General features: G+C 41.3%; 1 protein-coding gene across 1 annotated transcript; it reads left to right on the top strand.

Annotated features, from left to right (window-relative positions):
- Window positions 1-3,063: 3,063 nt before the first annotated feature.
- On the top strand, window positions 3,064-14,809 carry NECAP1 (NECAP endocytosis associated 1). Its single transcript, XM_060166981.1, has 8 exons — window positions 3,064-3,158; window positions 8,189-8,289; window positions 8,445-8,549; window positions 9,239-9,320; window positions 10,144-10,252; window positions 10,349-10,532; window positions 12,662-12,764; window positions 13,089-14,809. The coding sequence occupies exons 1-8, from the start codon at window positions 3,064-3,066 to the stop codon at window positions 13,135-13,137; spliced, it is 828 nt and encodes a 275-aa protein (XP_060022964.1). The 3' UTR covers window positions 13,138-14,809.
- Window positions 14,810-18,043: the final 3,234 nt, after the last annotated feature.

Genomic DNA, 18,043 nt, shown 5'->3' on the forward strand with positions numbered 1-18,043 from the left:
AATTTCATATAAATGGAGTCATACAGTATGTACTCTTTTGGGCCTAGCTTTTTGTTGTTGTTGTTGTTGTTGGGTATAATGTGTTTGAGATCTATCCATGTGATTGTGGGTGTCAGTAGTTCAACTTTTAAAATTGCTACCCCTGAGTGTTAGTATTTGATCCTCTTTATTGCTATTCTATTTATTTTATTACTATTATATGTCAATATGACAGTATTACAGGGATGCACCACAATTTGTTTACCCATTCACCTGCTGATAGACATTTAGTGTTGTTTCTAGTTTTTGACCACTGTAAAAAAAACTGCTCTGAATATTTGCATATATGTCTTTTTGTGAACATATGTTTTAGTTTCTCTTGGGTAAATATTTCAGAGTAAAATGCTGGGTCATGTGTTAAATGATATATTTAACTTTTTAGAAAATACAAAACTATGTTTTCCAAAATGGTTGTGCCATTTTAACTCCCCACTACCAATGTATGAAAGTTGCTCTGTATTTTTGCTCCATATTCTTGCCAGCACTTTTTGCTGTCGTCAAGTTTTCTTTTAAGCCATTATATTAAGTGTGTTGTGTTATCTCATTGTAGTTTCATATATATATTTATTTCTTGTAACATCTTTTTCTGGTTTTGGTATCAAGGTAATATTGTCTTATAAAAATTAGTTGGAGGGGCTTCCCTGGTGGCACAGTGGTTGAGAGTCCGCCTGCCGATGCAGGGGATACGGGTTCGTGCCCCGGTCCGGGAAGATCCCACATGCCGCGGAGTGGCTGGGCCATTGAGCCATGGCCGCTGAGCCTGCGCGTCCGGAGCCTGTGCACTGCAACGGGAGAGGCCACAATAGTGAGAGGCCCGCGTACCGCAAAAAAAAAAAAAAAAAAAAAAAAAAAAAAGTTGGAAAGTGTCTTATCTCTTCTTTGTTTTTAGAGCATTTGTATGGGATTTACATTATTTCTTCCTAAAATGTTTGATCAATGATGAAACATTTGGGCCATGGAGGTTTGTTTTTTTGTGGGAAGGTTTTTAGTTATAAATTCAAATTCTTTAACAGGTACAGGGCTATTCAAATTTTCTATCTCTTCTTGAATTATTTTTGGTAAATTGTGTACATCCATTACCATTTAAGTTATTAAATTTGTTGGCATAAAGCTGTTAATATAGAGATGTGGAAGTTCATGTTTCATTTAATAATTTCATATTCTCTGAATTTTTTGTAAAGTACATGTAGGGTCCTTACATTGGGGGATTTGGGGAAATGGCCAAGTTAATAAGTTAAATGATTGGACTTAAGCAGAAATCTTTTATTATTCAACAATTATTACTGCCTACTTACTATGTGAAGGGCAATGTGCTGGGTGCTGAAAAAGCAAAGTTCTTGCCTTTATAGAGCTGATGGTTTAGTGGGAGATATTTGAAGAATAATAACACGTTAGATACAATGAAAAGGTATAACAGAAGCAAGTGGAAGCATCAGAGAAAGTTCATCTAAAGGACCTGGCAAAGTCACAGGAGGAGGTACAATTTGAGCTGATATGTGACCATATTAGTTTGCCAAATTAAGAAGCTAGGGGAGAGTGTTTAAGACAGAAGGTTTAATGCATGCAAAGATATGAAGAATATGAAGAACATGGACAACTCAGGAAACCTTAAGTAGTTGAGGATTGCTGAAATTTTAAGTGAATGTCTGCTTTAAAAAAAAATCTTGGATCTCTTTTATGGCCTTAATATCTATATACCTATACTTATTTATTTACTATATATATTATACACACACACACCTCAAAACATCCTATAGTAATGTATGCCATTACCCATTTTCTGTTGATAGACATTCATGCTGTTTCCATTTTTCACTATTACAAACAATGCTGTAATAAACATTATTGTACATACCTTTTTGCACACATTAAAAACTTCTCTAAAATAGCTATTTGTGGATTTGCTACATTGAAGGTTACCTACAATATACTGATCAATTCTAAATTTACCTTCAGAAATGCTGTACGAAATTACCTTCCTGCTCACAGTGTACGAGAGTAGCTGATTCCCCACCTCCTCATAAGGGCTAGATATTATGATTCTCTTTGAATTTTAAGATATCACTTTGCTACACAGGGTAGACAAATTAGAGACAGGTTTCCAACCAGTCAACATAATGAAGTGGTGAAGATCACCGCTGTTGTAGTCAGACAGCCTTGAGTTGATATCTCGGTTTTCCATTTGCTGTCTGTGCTTACTTAATTAAGTGATGGAATGGTGGCAAGTTTACCTTTGGAGTATACGAGGCATGTGTTTACGGAGACAGTAGAATCTATCATTATAATAAGACTGGGAGCAAATATTGGCTATTAAATAGTTCATGGTGCTTTCCCAATGGGTCAGGAATGAGTTGATCCCATTTACAGTTTAACACGGGCACAATTTCCAAAAAGATAACCAGAATGCACACTGAAAGTGTGGCAGGCTATTTCAACAGGTGCCGTTCTCGAAACTGAGATAAAAAGGTGTTATAAAGCAATGGATCAGGCTGGGTGGCCATTTTTGAAGTTTGGACTCTGGAAGGTTAAAATCCACCACGCCGGTCTACGCCTGGGTCATACAGTTTTTGTAGGTACCCAATTTGGGAATACGGACGGGCGGATTCCCCTTTTCTGCTTGGAAACTACGGTTTCTAAGACACGTCTTAAAGTGACTCTTGGAAGAAAGAAACTCGTCCGAATTCTCGAAGACCGGCACCCTCCCAAAGCCCTGCGGGCCCTTGCCCGGAGCAAGATGGCGCTTTCCCTCCTCGCTTCTCGGGGAATGGAGAGCTCCTTAACGAGAATCACTCACTTGGAGGCCACCCTTGCCCTTACCCAAGATGGTGAGTCGCGCAAACTCACCGTTTCCAGGTTTCAACATGGCTTCCCGGACCCGCGGCACCGGAGGTTAATCTCAGGAACCCAGTGGAACTCTCGCGGAAGTAGCGTAAACGGAAGTTGTTGCGTAACGCGATTCCCCGCCTCCAAGTTCCGCCCCCGTGCTCACGCCGCGCCCCCAGCTGGGCGGTGAGCAGAGCCAAGATGGCGGCGGAGTTGGAGTACGAGTCTGTTCTGTGTGTGAAGCCCGACGTCAGCGTCTACCGGATTCCGCCCCGGGCCTCCAACCGCGGTTACAGGTACTAACCCCGAGGTACTGCGGCACGCGCGTACCCGGTTGGGGCTGACACTTTGCTCCTCAGTAGCACGTTGCCCGTCCCTGCCACTGCCACCTCTGGGTTGTCACCTTGCTAGGCTCCCCACCTGGGTTGTTGTCACTCTGTCCTCCTGCTCTTCCTCCACTCTGGACTGCTGTCATCCTTGTTTCCGCCGCTTAAAAAAATGATCATCCTGCATCCTTCCACCCCTCCTCCCCCGGATCCCTCTGGGTTACCCGTCTGCTCTCCATCCGTTTCCAGTCGTGTCTGCTCCATCGCCAGTCACCTTTCCTTCGCTCTTCTCTGCGTCCTTTAGCTTGTCACCCTCATCTTCCCCTCGCTGTCTGTCCCCGCCCCCCATTTCCAGTACCTCGTGCGTGTTTCTGGGTAATCATTGTGTCGTTGGCCCCTCTCTGGATGAGCTAATTTGTCTTTTGTGCTGTTCCGTCTTGTCACCAAATCTTATCATCCACCATATGGTTTTTCCTTTCCGGTCTTTTGCCAGTGGGCAAAGGTTATGATCGTAAGTTTTCCAGTGGTTGTCCACTCTGTCTCTTTTCAGTGTTTTCTTGGTGCTACGATAGTATTTTCAATCTTTCTTCCCTACCCCCTTCTCTCCACTTCGCCTATAGCTTTTACTTCCAGAGTTAACGCAGCATTTTCACTGGAGGCTGACTAACCACCTTGTAATCTAATGACTGGGAGGGTCTGAGTATGCTGTAGGAAGTCACCAAGTCATGTAGTCCAAAGAGTTCACATGTAACTCACTGGGTTGCATGTTAAAAAATATGAGTGTGAGCCCTCGCAATTTTATAGCTGTATGATTTGAGAAAAATCTCTTAGCCTCTCCAAGCCTCAGTTTTCTCATCTGTAAAACAGAAAAAAAAAAAAAACAACGTGGTAATAAAACCTGCTCTAGCTACGTACCTTGTAGAAGTTTTTAGAGGGTTAAGAGGGTTAAATGAAATCATATAATAAATGTGAAAAAGAATTTAAGATAAATTTCCTAAAAAGAATTTAGGAAAACAGTAAAGCAGTATATAAACATGAGATACTGTTTTGATTTCTCTCTCTGACTCACATCACCATCATGATTTTCCTCTTGGCATTTCTTATTACCTCGGCTGAAAAGTTATCCTCTCCCTGTGTCCAGTGTTTTGCCTCCTTATCAGAGGTTCATTCATCATGAATCAGTATCTTTCTGCTTGCTGACCTGTGCACTAGACCCTGTGGGTTGTACCTTTCGGTAATTTCAAGCTTTCAATCAGACCCCAAATTGACCATGAATAAGACTCTACATGCTTTTTGATGGTAGTCACAGGTGCTAATATGTGTGCGTCAGTTGAGAACTCTCCTTCTTTGGTGAGCCCTCCTTGACCCTCCATTCTGGCTTAGGTGTGCTCTTGGTGCTTCCATGGCACCTGAGCTTGTCTCTATCACAGAGCTCTTCCTTCTGCATTCTCATTGATTGTTTGGTCTCCCAGTTCTCCAGACGAGACTGTGAACAACTTGAGGTCTTTTTAAACTTTATATTCCTAGGGTCTAGCACAGTTTCTGGTACATAGTGGAGACTCTGTAAATGTTGACTGAAAGAAATTAGATTACACTTAAATTAGCATTGATTGAACTGTGAAATAAGGTAAAATAGCTCATGACCTCCAACTTTACGCGTTGAGACTTCCTAAAGGATATGATACACGTTGAAGTGAGGTTCTGTTCTTTTTCTTCTACTGCAAGCTTTTTAAAAGCTTGAAGCTTCTCTCACCCGTCTGCTTTCTCTGTCTTCGCTTCTGGTTTATCCTTTATCCTTATGTCAATTAACTGCATTGAGCCATCAAAGCAATTTCTTAATTTTCCTCTTTTACCCTTTTTCTTGTTGTCATTCTGTGCTTTCCATGCTTATTATTGACATCTTATCCTACAAGAGGCTTTTTACATCAACCACTCTTAGTCAGTGAAGAGAGCAGAACTGAGTTTGAATTGTGAGTCATTTATTTGCTGTGTTACCTTTGGCAAGTCACTTAACTCTTTTGAACTTTAGTTTCCTCATCTATAGAAATGGATATAATATTACTTACTTTGTGAGATCCTTTCAATTTTCACAAGAATGAGCATAATGCCTGGAACAGGTGCTTGATAAATATTACTTTTCTCCCTTTTGTCTGTGTCCATTTTACATTATAAGCATGATTTGTTCTCCAGGCTGCCATTAAAGGAAAAACTGGACTTTGTAGGAAGCAGGAGAAATGCTTTCTTTGAGTGACTAGTAAGATGAGAGGGAATGATTGACTTTGATTCACCTAGCATAAGCTGTTACTTCCCAGACTTGCACTGACCAGACTTACGGAATTTAGGTTGATGCAAAACTTATAAATGATTAGAAAATGGTTTCCCAAGCTATAAAACTTTTTTAAATTCATCATTACCCTCCTCCTCAGCTAAATCAGTATTAAACCCTATAGTGTGGTTTAATGTAATGAAAAGAATGCTGGACTTTGAAGTTAGGGATTGTTATTAGTGTGTTATTTTCTATTTCTTCATTTAGAGAGAGGTGGTAGACTTTTCCTGCCTATTCCATATGGCTGCTATAAGATTTATTGCCAAGGTAGATGAAAATTTGTGAGGTTGGTTTAGAAGATCAGTAAAACCAAGAGTTCCTCAGGCTAGGTCAGGGGAGTGGGAGAGGAGGTAAGGCTCAGGGCTGAGGGATACTGCTGCCATGAGTATCCATTCATTTACTGAGGATTTGTTAAATATTGGCCACCAGACACACAAATAAGCCTAGGAACCTGTCCAAAGAAGCGTGTCTCGTAGGCTTGTTCCTAATATTTTCAGTAGCCCATTTACACTATGTCTAGCTCATGGCGGTATAGTGGAATAAGTAATGACTCATTAAAAAAATTTCATAGACAAGGACCTCTAGAGCTTGCTCTAGTCTGGATCAGATTCAGGTACTTGAGCGTCTTTGAGGCGGGACATCAAGAGAGAAGGGCGCGACAAAGATTTTATCTTGTAAATCCTATTCAGAACTTGTCATTTCTTCCTTTCCACCATTTGCTTACCATCTTGTGAAAATTATTTTAATTCAGATATACTTTATTGTTACCTTCCTAACCTGCAAGTATTAGTCTTTAGGTTCCCAAGGGATGAGTTATTTTATTTTATTGTTTTTTAGGGATGAGTTATTAATAACTTTTATTTGCCCTCCCTTTTCCACACTGCTGGCAAAACAAACTCACAAATACAATGTTTTGTAAAATTGTTTCATGTTTAAATAATATCTTAGATTTCATTCAGATTCATTTATAACACAGATCATAAGGATTCAGTGTTTGTACTGTTTCCATGGACATTGTATCTCTAATCCACATGTCCTTCCTGAAGTCCAGATTCATATATTCAAACGCATACTCTGTATCTCCTCTTGAAAATCTCTAAGACATCTCAGACTCAGCATAGCCAAAACTGAACTCCTGATCTTTCTTCCCAGACTTGCTCTACTTGTAGCCTTCCTCATCTCAATTATTGGCAATTCCTCTGTTCAGGCTAAAAACCTTGGAGGCATCCTTGATTTTATCTTTGATGTCTGTCTTCCTCTTCTACCTCAAATCCATTCCATTAGAAAATCCTGCTGCCTTACTTTAAGTATATCCACAGTCTAGCCACTTCTGCTCCTTTCTCTTCCTAGTCACCATTGTGACTCTCCTAGATTAGCACAGTAGTCTCTTAACTAATCCCCCTGCTTCGGTGTTCATATTGCTGCGTCTCTGCTATGATGGCAAAGTAGTCCTTTTAAATTAAAAGGGAGATCATGGATCATGTCACACCTCTTCTTTTTTTTTTTTTTTTGCGGTATGCGGGCCTCTCACTGCTGTGGCCTCTCCCGTTGTGGAGCACAGGCTCCGGACGTGCAGGCTCAACGGCCATGGCTCACGGGTCCAGCCGCTCCGCGGCATGTGGGATCTTCCCGGACCGGGGCACAAACCCGTGTCCCCTGCATTGACAGGCGGACTCTCAACCACTGCGCCACCAGGGAAGTCCCTTCCTTCACATCTTTGCTCGCATTTCACCTTGTTAATAAGGCCTGCCTTATTAACCTTGACCACCCTTTTGAATGCTGCAACCTGTTCATTCTCCCACGACCCTCCCAATCTCCCTTTTCTGCCTCTGCATTTTCTTTTCTTTTTTTTTTTTTTTTTTTTTTTTTGCGGTACGCGGGCCTCTCACTGTTGTGGCCTCTCCCGTTGTGGAGCACAGGCTCCGGACGCACAGGCTCAGTGGCCATGGCTCACGGGCCCAGCCGCTCCGCGTCATGTGGGATCCTCCCGGACCGGGGCATGAACCCGTGTCCCATGCATCGGCAGGCGAACTCTCAACCACTGCGCCACAAGGGAAGCCCTGCATTTTCTTTTTACCGTAGCAGTTATCACCTTCTGAGATGTTAATTATTTTATTTATTGCTTCTTTTTTATTATCTATCTTCTGTTAGAATGAAAGCTTCATGACGGCTTTAAATTTGGTTCCCTCTTGTATCCCAAGTACCTAGAACAGTACCTGCAACTTAATATACACTCTGTAAATATTGGTTGAATTCAGTGAAAGGCAATATGTTTAGGGATTTGGGAGGCTTCTGTACCTAATATATTTCACTTAGTAGACCTTGTTGTTCCCTGATCAGCAAAACACTATTATATAAAATACCATCTACGGTACTATATAAAATAGTGTCATTGTGATAAGTTTTTAAATTGCTTTTTTTTTTGTACTTTATACTTTTATTGATGCTTTTTGGACTTAAGTAGTAACATTTCTTCTATTTGCTTTGGACTGTGTGTAACATGAGGCATCTGTATAGAGAGAATCATGAGTTAGTCTTTTGATTATTTAATACGTAGAAAGGGTAAGCAATTCAGAAGAGGGAAATAGAAATATGGCAAATGATTCTGTGTAGGTTTTTAGTGTATTAAAGACGTGGACCCGAGGCCTGAGGCTTCTCCATTTTCCTATCCTAGGGCATCTGACTGGAAATTAGATCAACCTGATTGGACTGGTCGTCTCCGAATCACTTCAAAAGGGAAGATTGCTTATATCAAACTTGAGGATAAAGTTTCAGGTAATCTGTGCTGGTGACTTTCTAACATATTAAGGATATTGGTTTGGTGTTCTTTTATAAATACCTTCAAATTGGGGACTGGCGTGGAAATACTTGTTAATTGAGTTTTAAATTTTGCTTCCTTTGCTCAAAGAAGTCTTTTCCTTACCTGTCAGGGGAGCTCTTTGCTCAAGCACCAGTAGAACAATATCCTGGTATTGCTGTGGAGACAGTGACAGATTCCAGCCGCTACTTTGTCATCCGGATCCAGGATGGTACTGGTAAGGGATCAGGGATTTTGAATGGGTTGAGATTAGGAAAATAGTTAATGCACTTCAACAGAAGTGTGCCCCAGTGCATTTATCTTACTTCAGTTTACTACATTTTTCCTCCCCTTTGTCCAGAGTTAACTCTAGTTGCTAAAGGAGAAGGATTAACATGTTTGTAATAGATATGAGCACAAGTTTCAAGATGTGGTTATTAAAAGTAGACGTAAATAAATCAAAATGTTTATCTAACCAAAGAATTGACACATATTGCCTGTTCATTGTTGTGGTGGTTTTTTGTGGGACTGTCTTACATCATCTATGTTTATGGCAATCATCTTTTCTCCAATCAGAGGCTGGCAAATTTTTTCTGTAAATACACAGATAATAAATATTTTAGGTTTTGTGGGCCAAATGATCTCTTGCAACTACTCAGTTCTGTTGATGTAATGTGAACGCTGCCATGGGTGGTGTGTAAACAAACTGGTGTGCCTTTGTTCCAGTGAAACTTTATTTACAGGAACAAGCTCTGGCAGCATTTGGCCCATGGGCTGCATGCAGTTTGCCGATCCCTGGTCCAGGAGAAAATATTTCACATTCACAGATGTTATCTAGTTAGGGTAAATATGACATTGATATTTTCATTGGATAGAGTTTGCGCTAAGGGATACTTCCTGTTCTGAAGATTCCTGTCTTTTTCACAGGGCGTAGTGCTTTCATTGGCATTGGCTTCTCAGATCGGGGTGATGCCTTTGACTTTAATGTCTCTTTGCAAGATCACTTCAAGTGAGTGAAGCTTGTCTTTATTTACCAGGTTAAATGTTTGGGGAATACTGCTCCTCAGTTGAGTGGGCACTATCTCTTTTACCTCCTGGTTTCTTTTCTTGGTAAACTAGTTCACGTGAATATAAATCTTCCCATTCACTCTGTTTTCTTACATTATATTTGTATCTATTCTATCCTTTCCTTACAGCTAGAATATGTTTTTAATCCCTTGTACAGTGGTTTGAGATGGGGCTTTTGTTTCTGCCTCTGGGGAATTTGCCCTTGCTTTTAGGTGGCCGGGGGAGGCGTAACAGTAGCAGCAGGGCTGTCTGTGAGCTGTGTGGGGGGCTGTGTGCCAGCATTGTTACTCCACGTAGCTGACACGTTTCGTGCCTGTTGCAGTATTTCTTCAGCCCATTCGATTTTGGCTCAGCTGTGGTAGACAGCACCGCGCACACTGTCGGCTTCCTACCTCAAGGGCAGGCTTTTCTGCCTTAGGACTTCCTGCAATTGTGGAAGGCCACCCAGTTAGCAAGGGGGGCAACCTGGAGGACTGAGGAATTAACACGCCCTCAGGGGCGCCCTCAACCGTGGGGGATGGGAATTGGTGGCTGAGTGCCCTCTTTTGGAGGGACAAGTTTAATGTGCATTTTGAATGGTTCCTCAGCGGTATTGAACCCCAGTTGCCCTCTCTTGGCTTTTCTTCCTTTCCTTTCTCACATCTCATGTTCCCTTACTCTACTTTCTGGAATCATGTTTCACATAAATTAGCTACACTCAAATTTGTGTGTCAGACTCCGCTTTCAGGGAATCCCAATTAAAATAACTTACTCTTTTACTGAAGGTGGGTAAAGCAGGAATCTGAGATTTCCAAAGAATCTCAGGAAATGGATAATCGTCCCAAGTTGGATCTGGGCTTCAAGGAGGGGCAGACCATCAAGTTGAGTATTGGGGTGAGTATGGTTCCCCCCACCCCTCCTTGTATTTCCATAAGCCTGTGACTTATTCTTTTTCTTTCTCTCACTCTGCTACTTTTTTTTCTTTTGTAGAACATCACAACCAAGAAAGGAGGTGCTTCTAGGCCCAAGACTACAGCGGCTGGGGGCCTAAGCTTACTCCCACCCCCGCCTGGAGGCAGAGTCACAATTCCCCCACCGTCCTCCTCAGTTGCCATCAGCAATCATGTCACTCCACCGCCCGTACCAAAATCCAGTCATGGAGGTACTGATGCAGGTAACTGTCTCTAGCACTTTAACCTTGAGAAATCATATCTTAGGGTTTAACTGGGTAACACCTGTTTGCCAAGGAGAGTGTCGATGGTTTTGCTGTTAAATGGCACTTGACACTGACAAGGTGATTCTGGAAATCTCTAGCGAGGCATTGAAGCTTTTTAGTGAGCTGAGAGTCATGGTTCTGGGTGGTTCTTTGGCCGAAAATGAGTAGATATTGAGAAGACTGTTTCCTTCATTGTACCTTGGTGAAAGAGATGCTAGTGGGCCTGAGAGTCAGATGGGACAAGATTTTGGTCATGGCTCTGCTACTTTTTATCTGAATGTGTTGGGTAGCATTATTTAATTTCTCTGAGTCTCAGTATCCTTACCTGTAAAATGAAGATGTAAAACGACCCCAAGACTGTGAGGGTGAAATGATGTGGTGGCACCTAGCCCAGTTCTTGGAATATAGTAGCCACTCAGTGAATGTCACTTCTTACTCCGTTCCATTTCTTCACAAGGGCCATGAGAGGAAATGAGACGACATCTGTGTTTATGAGTACATTTTCGTTTTTCTTTACTGTCTGGTGGGAAAAAAGAATAGATATAGTTACTTCCATTTAAAGGATGACAAATTAGAACTTGGGAAGGAATTTTCCTAAGATTAGAGAACCTAGTATTAGAATCTGGGAGTTTTAAGTTATATCATTAATTAGTTAATTATAATTTAATATAATTTAAGTTTTAAATTATATCATTAATCATTTGTAATTGATTGCTAAGAGCAAACCTTCTCCATCTGGAATTTTTGAGGTAAAAGTGGTTACAGGCTACTTCTTTTGGTAAGTGTTGCCAGAAGGCACTAAGGATAGTATCTAAGGTTTATTTATTTTTTAAAATTAAATTTGATAATTGTAGATTCACATGCAGTTGTAAAAAATAATACAAAGGAATCCCACATACCCTTTACCCAGTTACCCTCAACATTTTGCAAAATTGACACCATCTCCTCATCTTACTTAGATTTCGTCTGTTTTTTTTTTTTTTTTTGGCTGCATTGGGTCTTTGTCGCTGTGCACGGGCTTTCTCCAGTTGCGGCGAGCGGGGGCCACTCCTCATTGCAGTGTGTGGACTTCTCATTGCGGTGCCCTCTCTTGTTGTGGAGCATGGGCTCTAGGCACGCAGGTTTCAGTAACTGTGGCTTGCAGGCTCTAGAGTGTAGACTCAGCAGTTGTGGCGCACGGGCCTAGTTGCTCCGCGGCACGTGGGATCTTCCCGGACCAGGGCTTGAACCCATGTCTCCTGCATTGGCAGGTGGATTCTCAACAACTGCGCCACCAGGGAAGTCCAGATTTTGTCATTTTTATGTATTCTCATTTGTGTGTGCAGTTGACCCTTGAACAGTGCAGGGCTCAGGTGCACTGACCACTTCCTTCCTGCTCCCCCGCGCCCCCCCCCATGCAGTCAGAAATCTGTGTATAACTTCACAGTTGTCCCTCCGTATCTGCGGTTCCGAATCTGCAGATTCAGCCAGCCACAGATCACGTCGTACTGTAGTGAGTGTTCATTGAAAAAAAGTCCCTGCGTAAGTGGACTCATGCAGTTCAGACCCATGTGGTTCAAGGGTTGGCTGTAGTTCTGTGCAGTTTTATCAGGTGTAGGTTCCTGGATCCACCACCGTGGTCAGGATACTGAACAGTTCCACCACGACAAGGATCCCTTGTGTCGCCCTTTATAGCCACACCTCTTTGCCTCTCCCCACGATCCCTAACCCTCAGCAATCAGTCACTAATCTGTTCTCCATCTCTAATTTTGTCACTTCAGGAATATTACATAAATGGAACCATATAGTATAGAACCTTTGGGATTGACCTTTCCCACTCAGGATGATTCCCTTGAGAGTCATCAAGTTGTATATATCAACAGTTTGTTCCTATTTATTGCTGAGTAGTATTCCATGGTATGGATGTACCACAGTATGTTTAATCATCACCCATGGAAAAGCATCTGGGTCGTTTCCAGTTTTTGGCTGTTACAAACAAAGTCACTGTGAACATTTACGTATAGGTTTTTGTGAGAACATAAGTTTTTGTTTCTAAAATTTTTATTATGTTTCCCCTTTTCTTATTTCTTCTCTTACCTTGTATTCAGATATCCTTTTAGATTTGGATTCTCCTGCTCCTGTAACGACACCAGCACCAGCTCCAGTTTCTGCAAGCAATGACTTGTGGGGTGACTTTAGCACTGCATCCAGGTATTAGCATAGGGAAACCAGCATACTCTCAACCAGGGTATCGATGATGTGTGTACAGTCAAATGAAGTCTCTGATCTGGGAAAGCAGGGCGTTTGTAGGTCATAGAGTCTTCAGCAGGAATTCTAGGTAAGCAAGTATAGGAGTGCTGGGGATGGTGGGATAACAAAGCTGTAGCATGAAGCTTGAGTGGAATATCTCAGGCCTTAATAAGTAGAATTGCTGTGAAGTATAGTTTCAGGAACTCTGGGCAGAAATTTCTTACTGTTAGGGATGGAGTCCCTATCCTAATATGCCTTTGGCTATCTCTCTGTTCTGTCTTGTAGCTCTGTTCCAAACCAGGCACCACAGCCATCCAACTGGGTCCAGTTCTGAGGAGCATGGCAGGATGTTAAGGACAGACTTGAAGAATCAAAATGACCTTGAGGGCACCAATCTGTGAGGGGAGCTCGGAACCCCTTCCCTCCCCAGAACCAAAATTACTGAACGGTTGTTTTCATAGCTTCTCCATTGCGTTCAGGCTGGTTTGTCACTCCCCGGTGGTGTTCCTTGCTGTACAGCCAAGAAAGTATTCTTATCTCCTGTTCACTGTCAGGGCAGGGGAATAGTGAGTCTTATGATACTTGTGGCTATTGCAGGGCTCTAAAGGCCAGGGTCTCTTTGGTGGGGAAATAACCTCCAACATCTGTAAAATTTTCTCCATCTTTAAATTCTTTAACTTCTTTCAGAATCATCTCATGACCCTTGTGTGCCTCTTTGTGAAGCTCTGTTTAGCAATTTCAGGGGAGACAAAACCCTCAGAACTTCCTTTTCCATTAACTGAAGACTCTAAAAATGGACAGACTGATCACAGTGTTTACAGATTCAGAATTTTGATAGGGGTAGGTGTGAAGAAAGACCTGTTTCCTGGGTCTCTGCTATATATCCTTCCTCAGGCTTGTCTTATTCAGTGAACATCCAGTGCTGGGTGCAGCCCCCTGACCCTCTAGTGCGTTTGCATGTGTCCTCCTGTGGCAAGAGGGTTGTGTTGGTGGCGCCCCACTCTCCTTTCATTGACAGTGCAGCATCTCTGATCAGCGGGTGTCTCTTGGGTGAAGGAGGTTCAAGGGACTATGTTTCCCTACTTATTTTCTAGAGAAGCAGTTACTTTCTTGCAGCTCCATCTAGTTGCTGCATTTGAAGCACAGCGTTACTTTGTAATGGCCCCATTATTTGTCCTAAAGTTAAAGGGTTTAGAGTTTTTAACCTAATTTGTAGAGCAGAGAGGTTGAAAGCACTTAACTCTTGTTCAGTACCCACATTGCCTTGCTGCCTGGGTATCTGGCTCCTTTTCATACACAGTTATTTTTTCAGTCCACCAGGTCTTCAACAGAAAGCTGCTATTACATGTACCATCGTTTATGAAGCAAGCTGGAGAGCCATGACTTTAGCTGTGGTAGGTTTTGCCCAAACGCCGGCTGCAATACCCATCACCAGGAGTATCTCAGAAGCAAGTTGCCCCCCACCACTTCCCCTCCCTCTGCCCACCATTCCTTTTACAATGCTGTGAAGGGGTCCCGCTCTTAGATGAACTGGCACCAGCTATTTTGTCTGCTAAGGGGCAATTCTGAGAGTGAAACGGGAGGATCTCACTTCTTCCCTTAGCACCTATTTGGATGGTACCGTCTGGCTGAAGGGAGTCCTTATATATAGTTTCAAAATAGATTCTCTCTCTTGGATTTCCTTCTTGACTCTTTTTAACTTTGGGTCCATTTTTTTTTTTTTTTCATTGCTTCCCGTTCCAGGCAGCTCTATTCTTGCAGAGCCATGACAGGACATTTAAAAATTCCAATAGAAAACACTAAAAAGAAAGCCTATAGAATCACTAGTGACTAACTGCTGGGAGCCTATTTTCTCAATCTTCCTCTATGTTGTGTTCTTTGTATTCTCAAGATGATAATATATTATGTATTTGAATTGCTGAAGAATTGAAAATGAAGTTTCAGATATATGTATATAGAGCATATGTATGCTGTATTGGTGCAATAATGGTAATTAAAAATACGGAAAGAGGTAGTGTCTCTTTTATCTTTCTATTTGCCTGTTTCATTATCTTTTTTATTTAATTGACCCAATATAGGTGGCCAGTAGGTAATAAAAGGACATTTTATATCTATTACTCATTTTCAAGAAATGGAGGTTTTAAGAAGTTAAGGCTAGACCTCTGTCCTCATGTTTCTAAACACACAGAGTCTCCTTGTCGAGATCATTTGTATTTATTATTTATTTACTGGTACAGTTAATTTCATTTGCTTCAAATTATCTTTGTGATCTAGGCCACCTTTCATATCCCAGAACTATGGTCAGCATAAATGAAGGGAATCAACGCATGAGATAGAACTAAAGTGAGAGTCATAGACTTTGGAAGCCAGAAGGATCTTGGAGTTCTCATTCAGTGATTGTCACAGGAGATGAATCAGAATGATATGGGTACTTCTTTTTTTTTTTCTCTCTCTTTTTTTGTTTTCAATTTAAAATAACATACTGCTCTCTCCAGAGATTCTGATACACCTCCCCCATTCGCCCTCCCAGGGAAGGGCTTGGATGGCTTCCCCAACCACGGCCTTTCTTATCATTACTGAGGTTGTGAGGCACTATCATGGATAAACTTGTATCCTAAACTGCAGGGGGGTTTTTTGGGTAGAAGATGCAGATGATAATTTTTCCAGCTCAACCCCCTTGGTTAGACATTGACATCTGCCTTCACGGTTGTCATGTGAGCTTATTTCTCCTCACTTCCTCCATTCTGACAACCTTCTAGGTAGTTGGCTTGCCTCCAGCTTTCTCAGCCCTAGTTCAGCTTACGTGTTGACACCAGAATAACCTTCCTGAAACCAAACCCTGCTCATGCCCTTTCCTCCCCTACTCATTGATTACCTTTAATAATTTTCCTTTGCTTACAGATTAAAGTCCAAAGTACCATTTCATCCTCAGCTCTCAGTTTTCCCTTTCACTCAGTCAGCTCCCGCACACTAGTCATTCTGCAGATGCCATCAGCAGCATGGGCATTGAGTGCTTGCGATTCCCTCTGCCTGGAATTCCTTCCCTTCTCTACCTGCCTGGTGAAATCCTTCCCATCCTGGAATGTGCTGCTTTGTGAAACGTTACTTATCCCCTCAGTCTGAAAGGTGATCTCCCTTGTTATTGGGGGTTGCTGTTGAAATTCTCACTGGTTTGTGAGCTCTTTGATATAAGGACCATGTTTTCATTTTTATCTACTCAGTATTTTCCTTATGCCATAAATATATACTTGTTGAATTAACAGTGATTTCAGTGAAGAGGGACCAGAAATCAGAAAGTTGGGTTTTTCCTTTTTTCACTCATTCTCATTTTGATTGTTCCTAGCTACAGGACATAAGTATTCCTTATATGCTTTGTTATAGTTGCAGAAGGTCTCATTTATATGCTCCAGGGTCAGTTAATATTTGGGCCCAAGAAAGTAGCATTGAAGACAAATTTTACTTTGGTACATAGACGCTATGGCCTGGGAAAAGGAAAACTGGATATCATGTCGCGCAGCTGCTGATAAATCTGGTAGCTTAGTGTCTGATCTCAGTTATCAGAACTGGCTAAGATTGCACTTGGTTATATTTAGCTTTTTTTTGGCTTTAAAAAAAAATCATTTCTGTTATTGCCTCTTAACTGTACATGAGGAAAATACATATGGTTTGTGACTAGAACTCATACTCAGGAGCTCCCCATCCATCACATATTCTCTTGAGAAAGAAAGGAAAAAGGAAGAGGATTACATTTACTTGCAAGTCCCTTCAGCCTGGGGAATGTATAGGCTTGGTATGGTTTTCACAGCAACCATGGTTGAAACCATGTCGTGTGACGTTTATTTCAGAATGAAAATTGTCATTTTCAGTCCCTTTTTGAAAGTTACTAAGATATGGGGGTGGTGTGTTTTTTAAAAAGCTCTAGTATACTAAAGTCTACGTCTCAGGAGTGAAATAATTGTCCTTTGAGACCTCATGTTCTGCCCTATCAATCTAAGACTAGCGTCATCCCCTCAGTTACACACAATGATGCATTAAGAACGACCATGAAGGTTGCTGTTTGCTTTTTAGTATTTTCTTTTGTCTTACGTGTGTTCTGCCACTGCACCTAATAGTAAAAAAATGTCTTTGAGGCAATTTCTGTGAACGCTTTAACTAGCTGCATAGCAGCATGGGACCACTAGAGGACGGGCTCCCCCTAGCAACTCTAGCACAGTGGTAGCGAATACTGCTCAGATTTCCTGGTGGCAGGGGAGACACCTAAAGACATGAATGAAGACTGTCAAGGGACATTTCATCTATGGAGTCTAAACATGTACCTGATCCGAAGTTTGTTGGGAATGTAGAAAAACAGCTGTTTGGGTAGGTGGAAAATGAAGAACAGAATAATACTTTCTTCAGACTTTAATACTTAAATAAATCTTTGAATAGGGAATACACTTACTGATTTTAATGACCCCCCCCTTCCCCAGTCCCACCAAAATAGGTGATTAATGGGAAGTAAAGAGGAGTGGTTATGAGCATGAATTTGGAAAGAGACAGACTGCCTTGGCACAAAAGTTTACTCTGCCACTTACTGGCTTTTTGACCTTGGATAAATTAACCCTTATTTGCCTTGGTTTCCTCATATGCAAAATGAAGATAATAGTTCCTACTTTATAGAGTTATTGTCAGAATAAAATAAAAATTTAAAGTGCTTAGAACAAAGCCTGGCATATGGTAAATTCTCTGTTAGTACTGCTTCTACTACTGCTGCTTGGCTGGCTATCCTAATTCTGCCTATTAGGATTGCAATAACATGGTAAGAATAAGGGCAAAATGATGAGATCCTTTCCTTTTTTAAAAAAAATTAATTTTTATGGGGATATAATTGACATATAACATTGTAAATGTTTAGGTGTACAAAATGTGATACATTTATTGCAGTAATCGGAGTGTTAGCTAACACTTCTGTCATGTAATTGTCATTTCTTTTTTGTGGTGAGAGCAACTCAGATCTAATCTCTTAGCAACTTGGAAGTTTGTAATATAATATTGTCTATACAGGCATACCTCATTTTATTGAACTTTGCTTTATTGCACTTCGCAGATACTATGCTTTTTACAAATTGAAGGTTTGTAGCAACACTTCATCGAGGAAATCTATCAGTGCCATTTTTCAATAGCATTTGCTCACTTTGTGTCTCTGTGTCATGTTCTGGTAATTCTCACAATATTTCAAACCTTTTCATTATTATATTTGT

The sequence above is a fragment of the Lagenorhynchus albirostris genome, chromosome 11 (assembly GCF_949774975.1).
Source record: "Lagenorhynchus albirostris chromosome 11, mLagAlb1.1, whole genome shotgun sequence".
In the NCBI taxonomy this organism is placed as follows: domain Eukaryota; kingdom Metazoa; phylum Chordata; class Mammalia; order Artiodactyla; family Delphinidae; genus Lagenorhynchus; species Lagenorhynchus albirostris.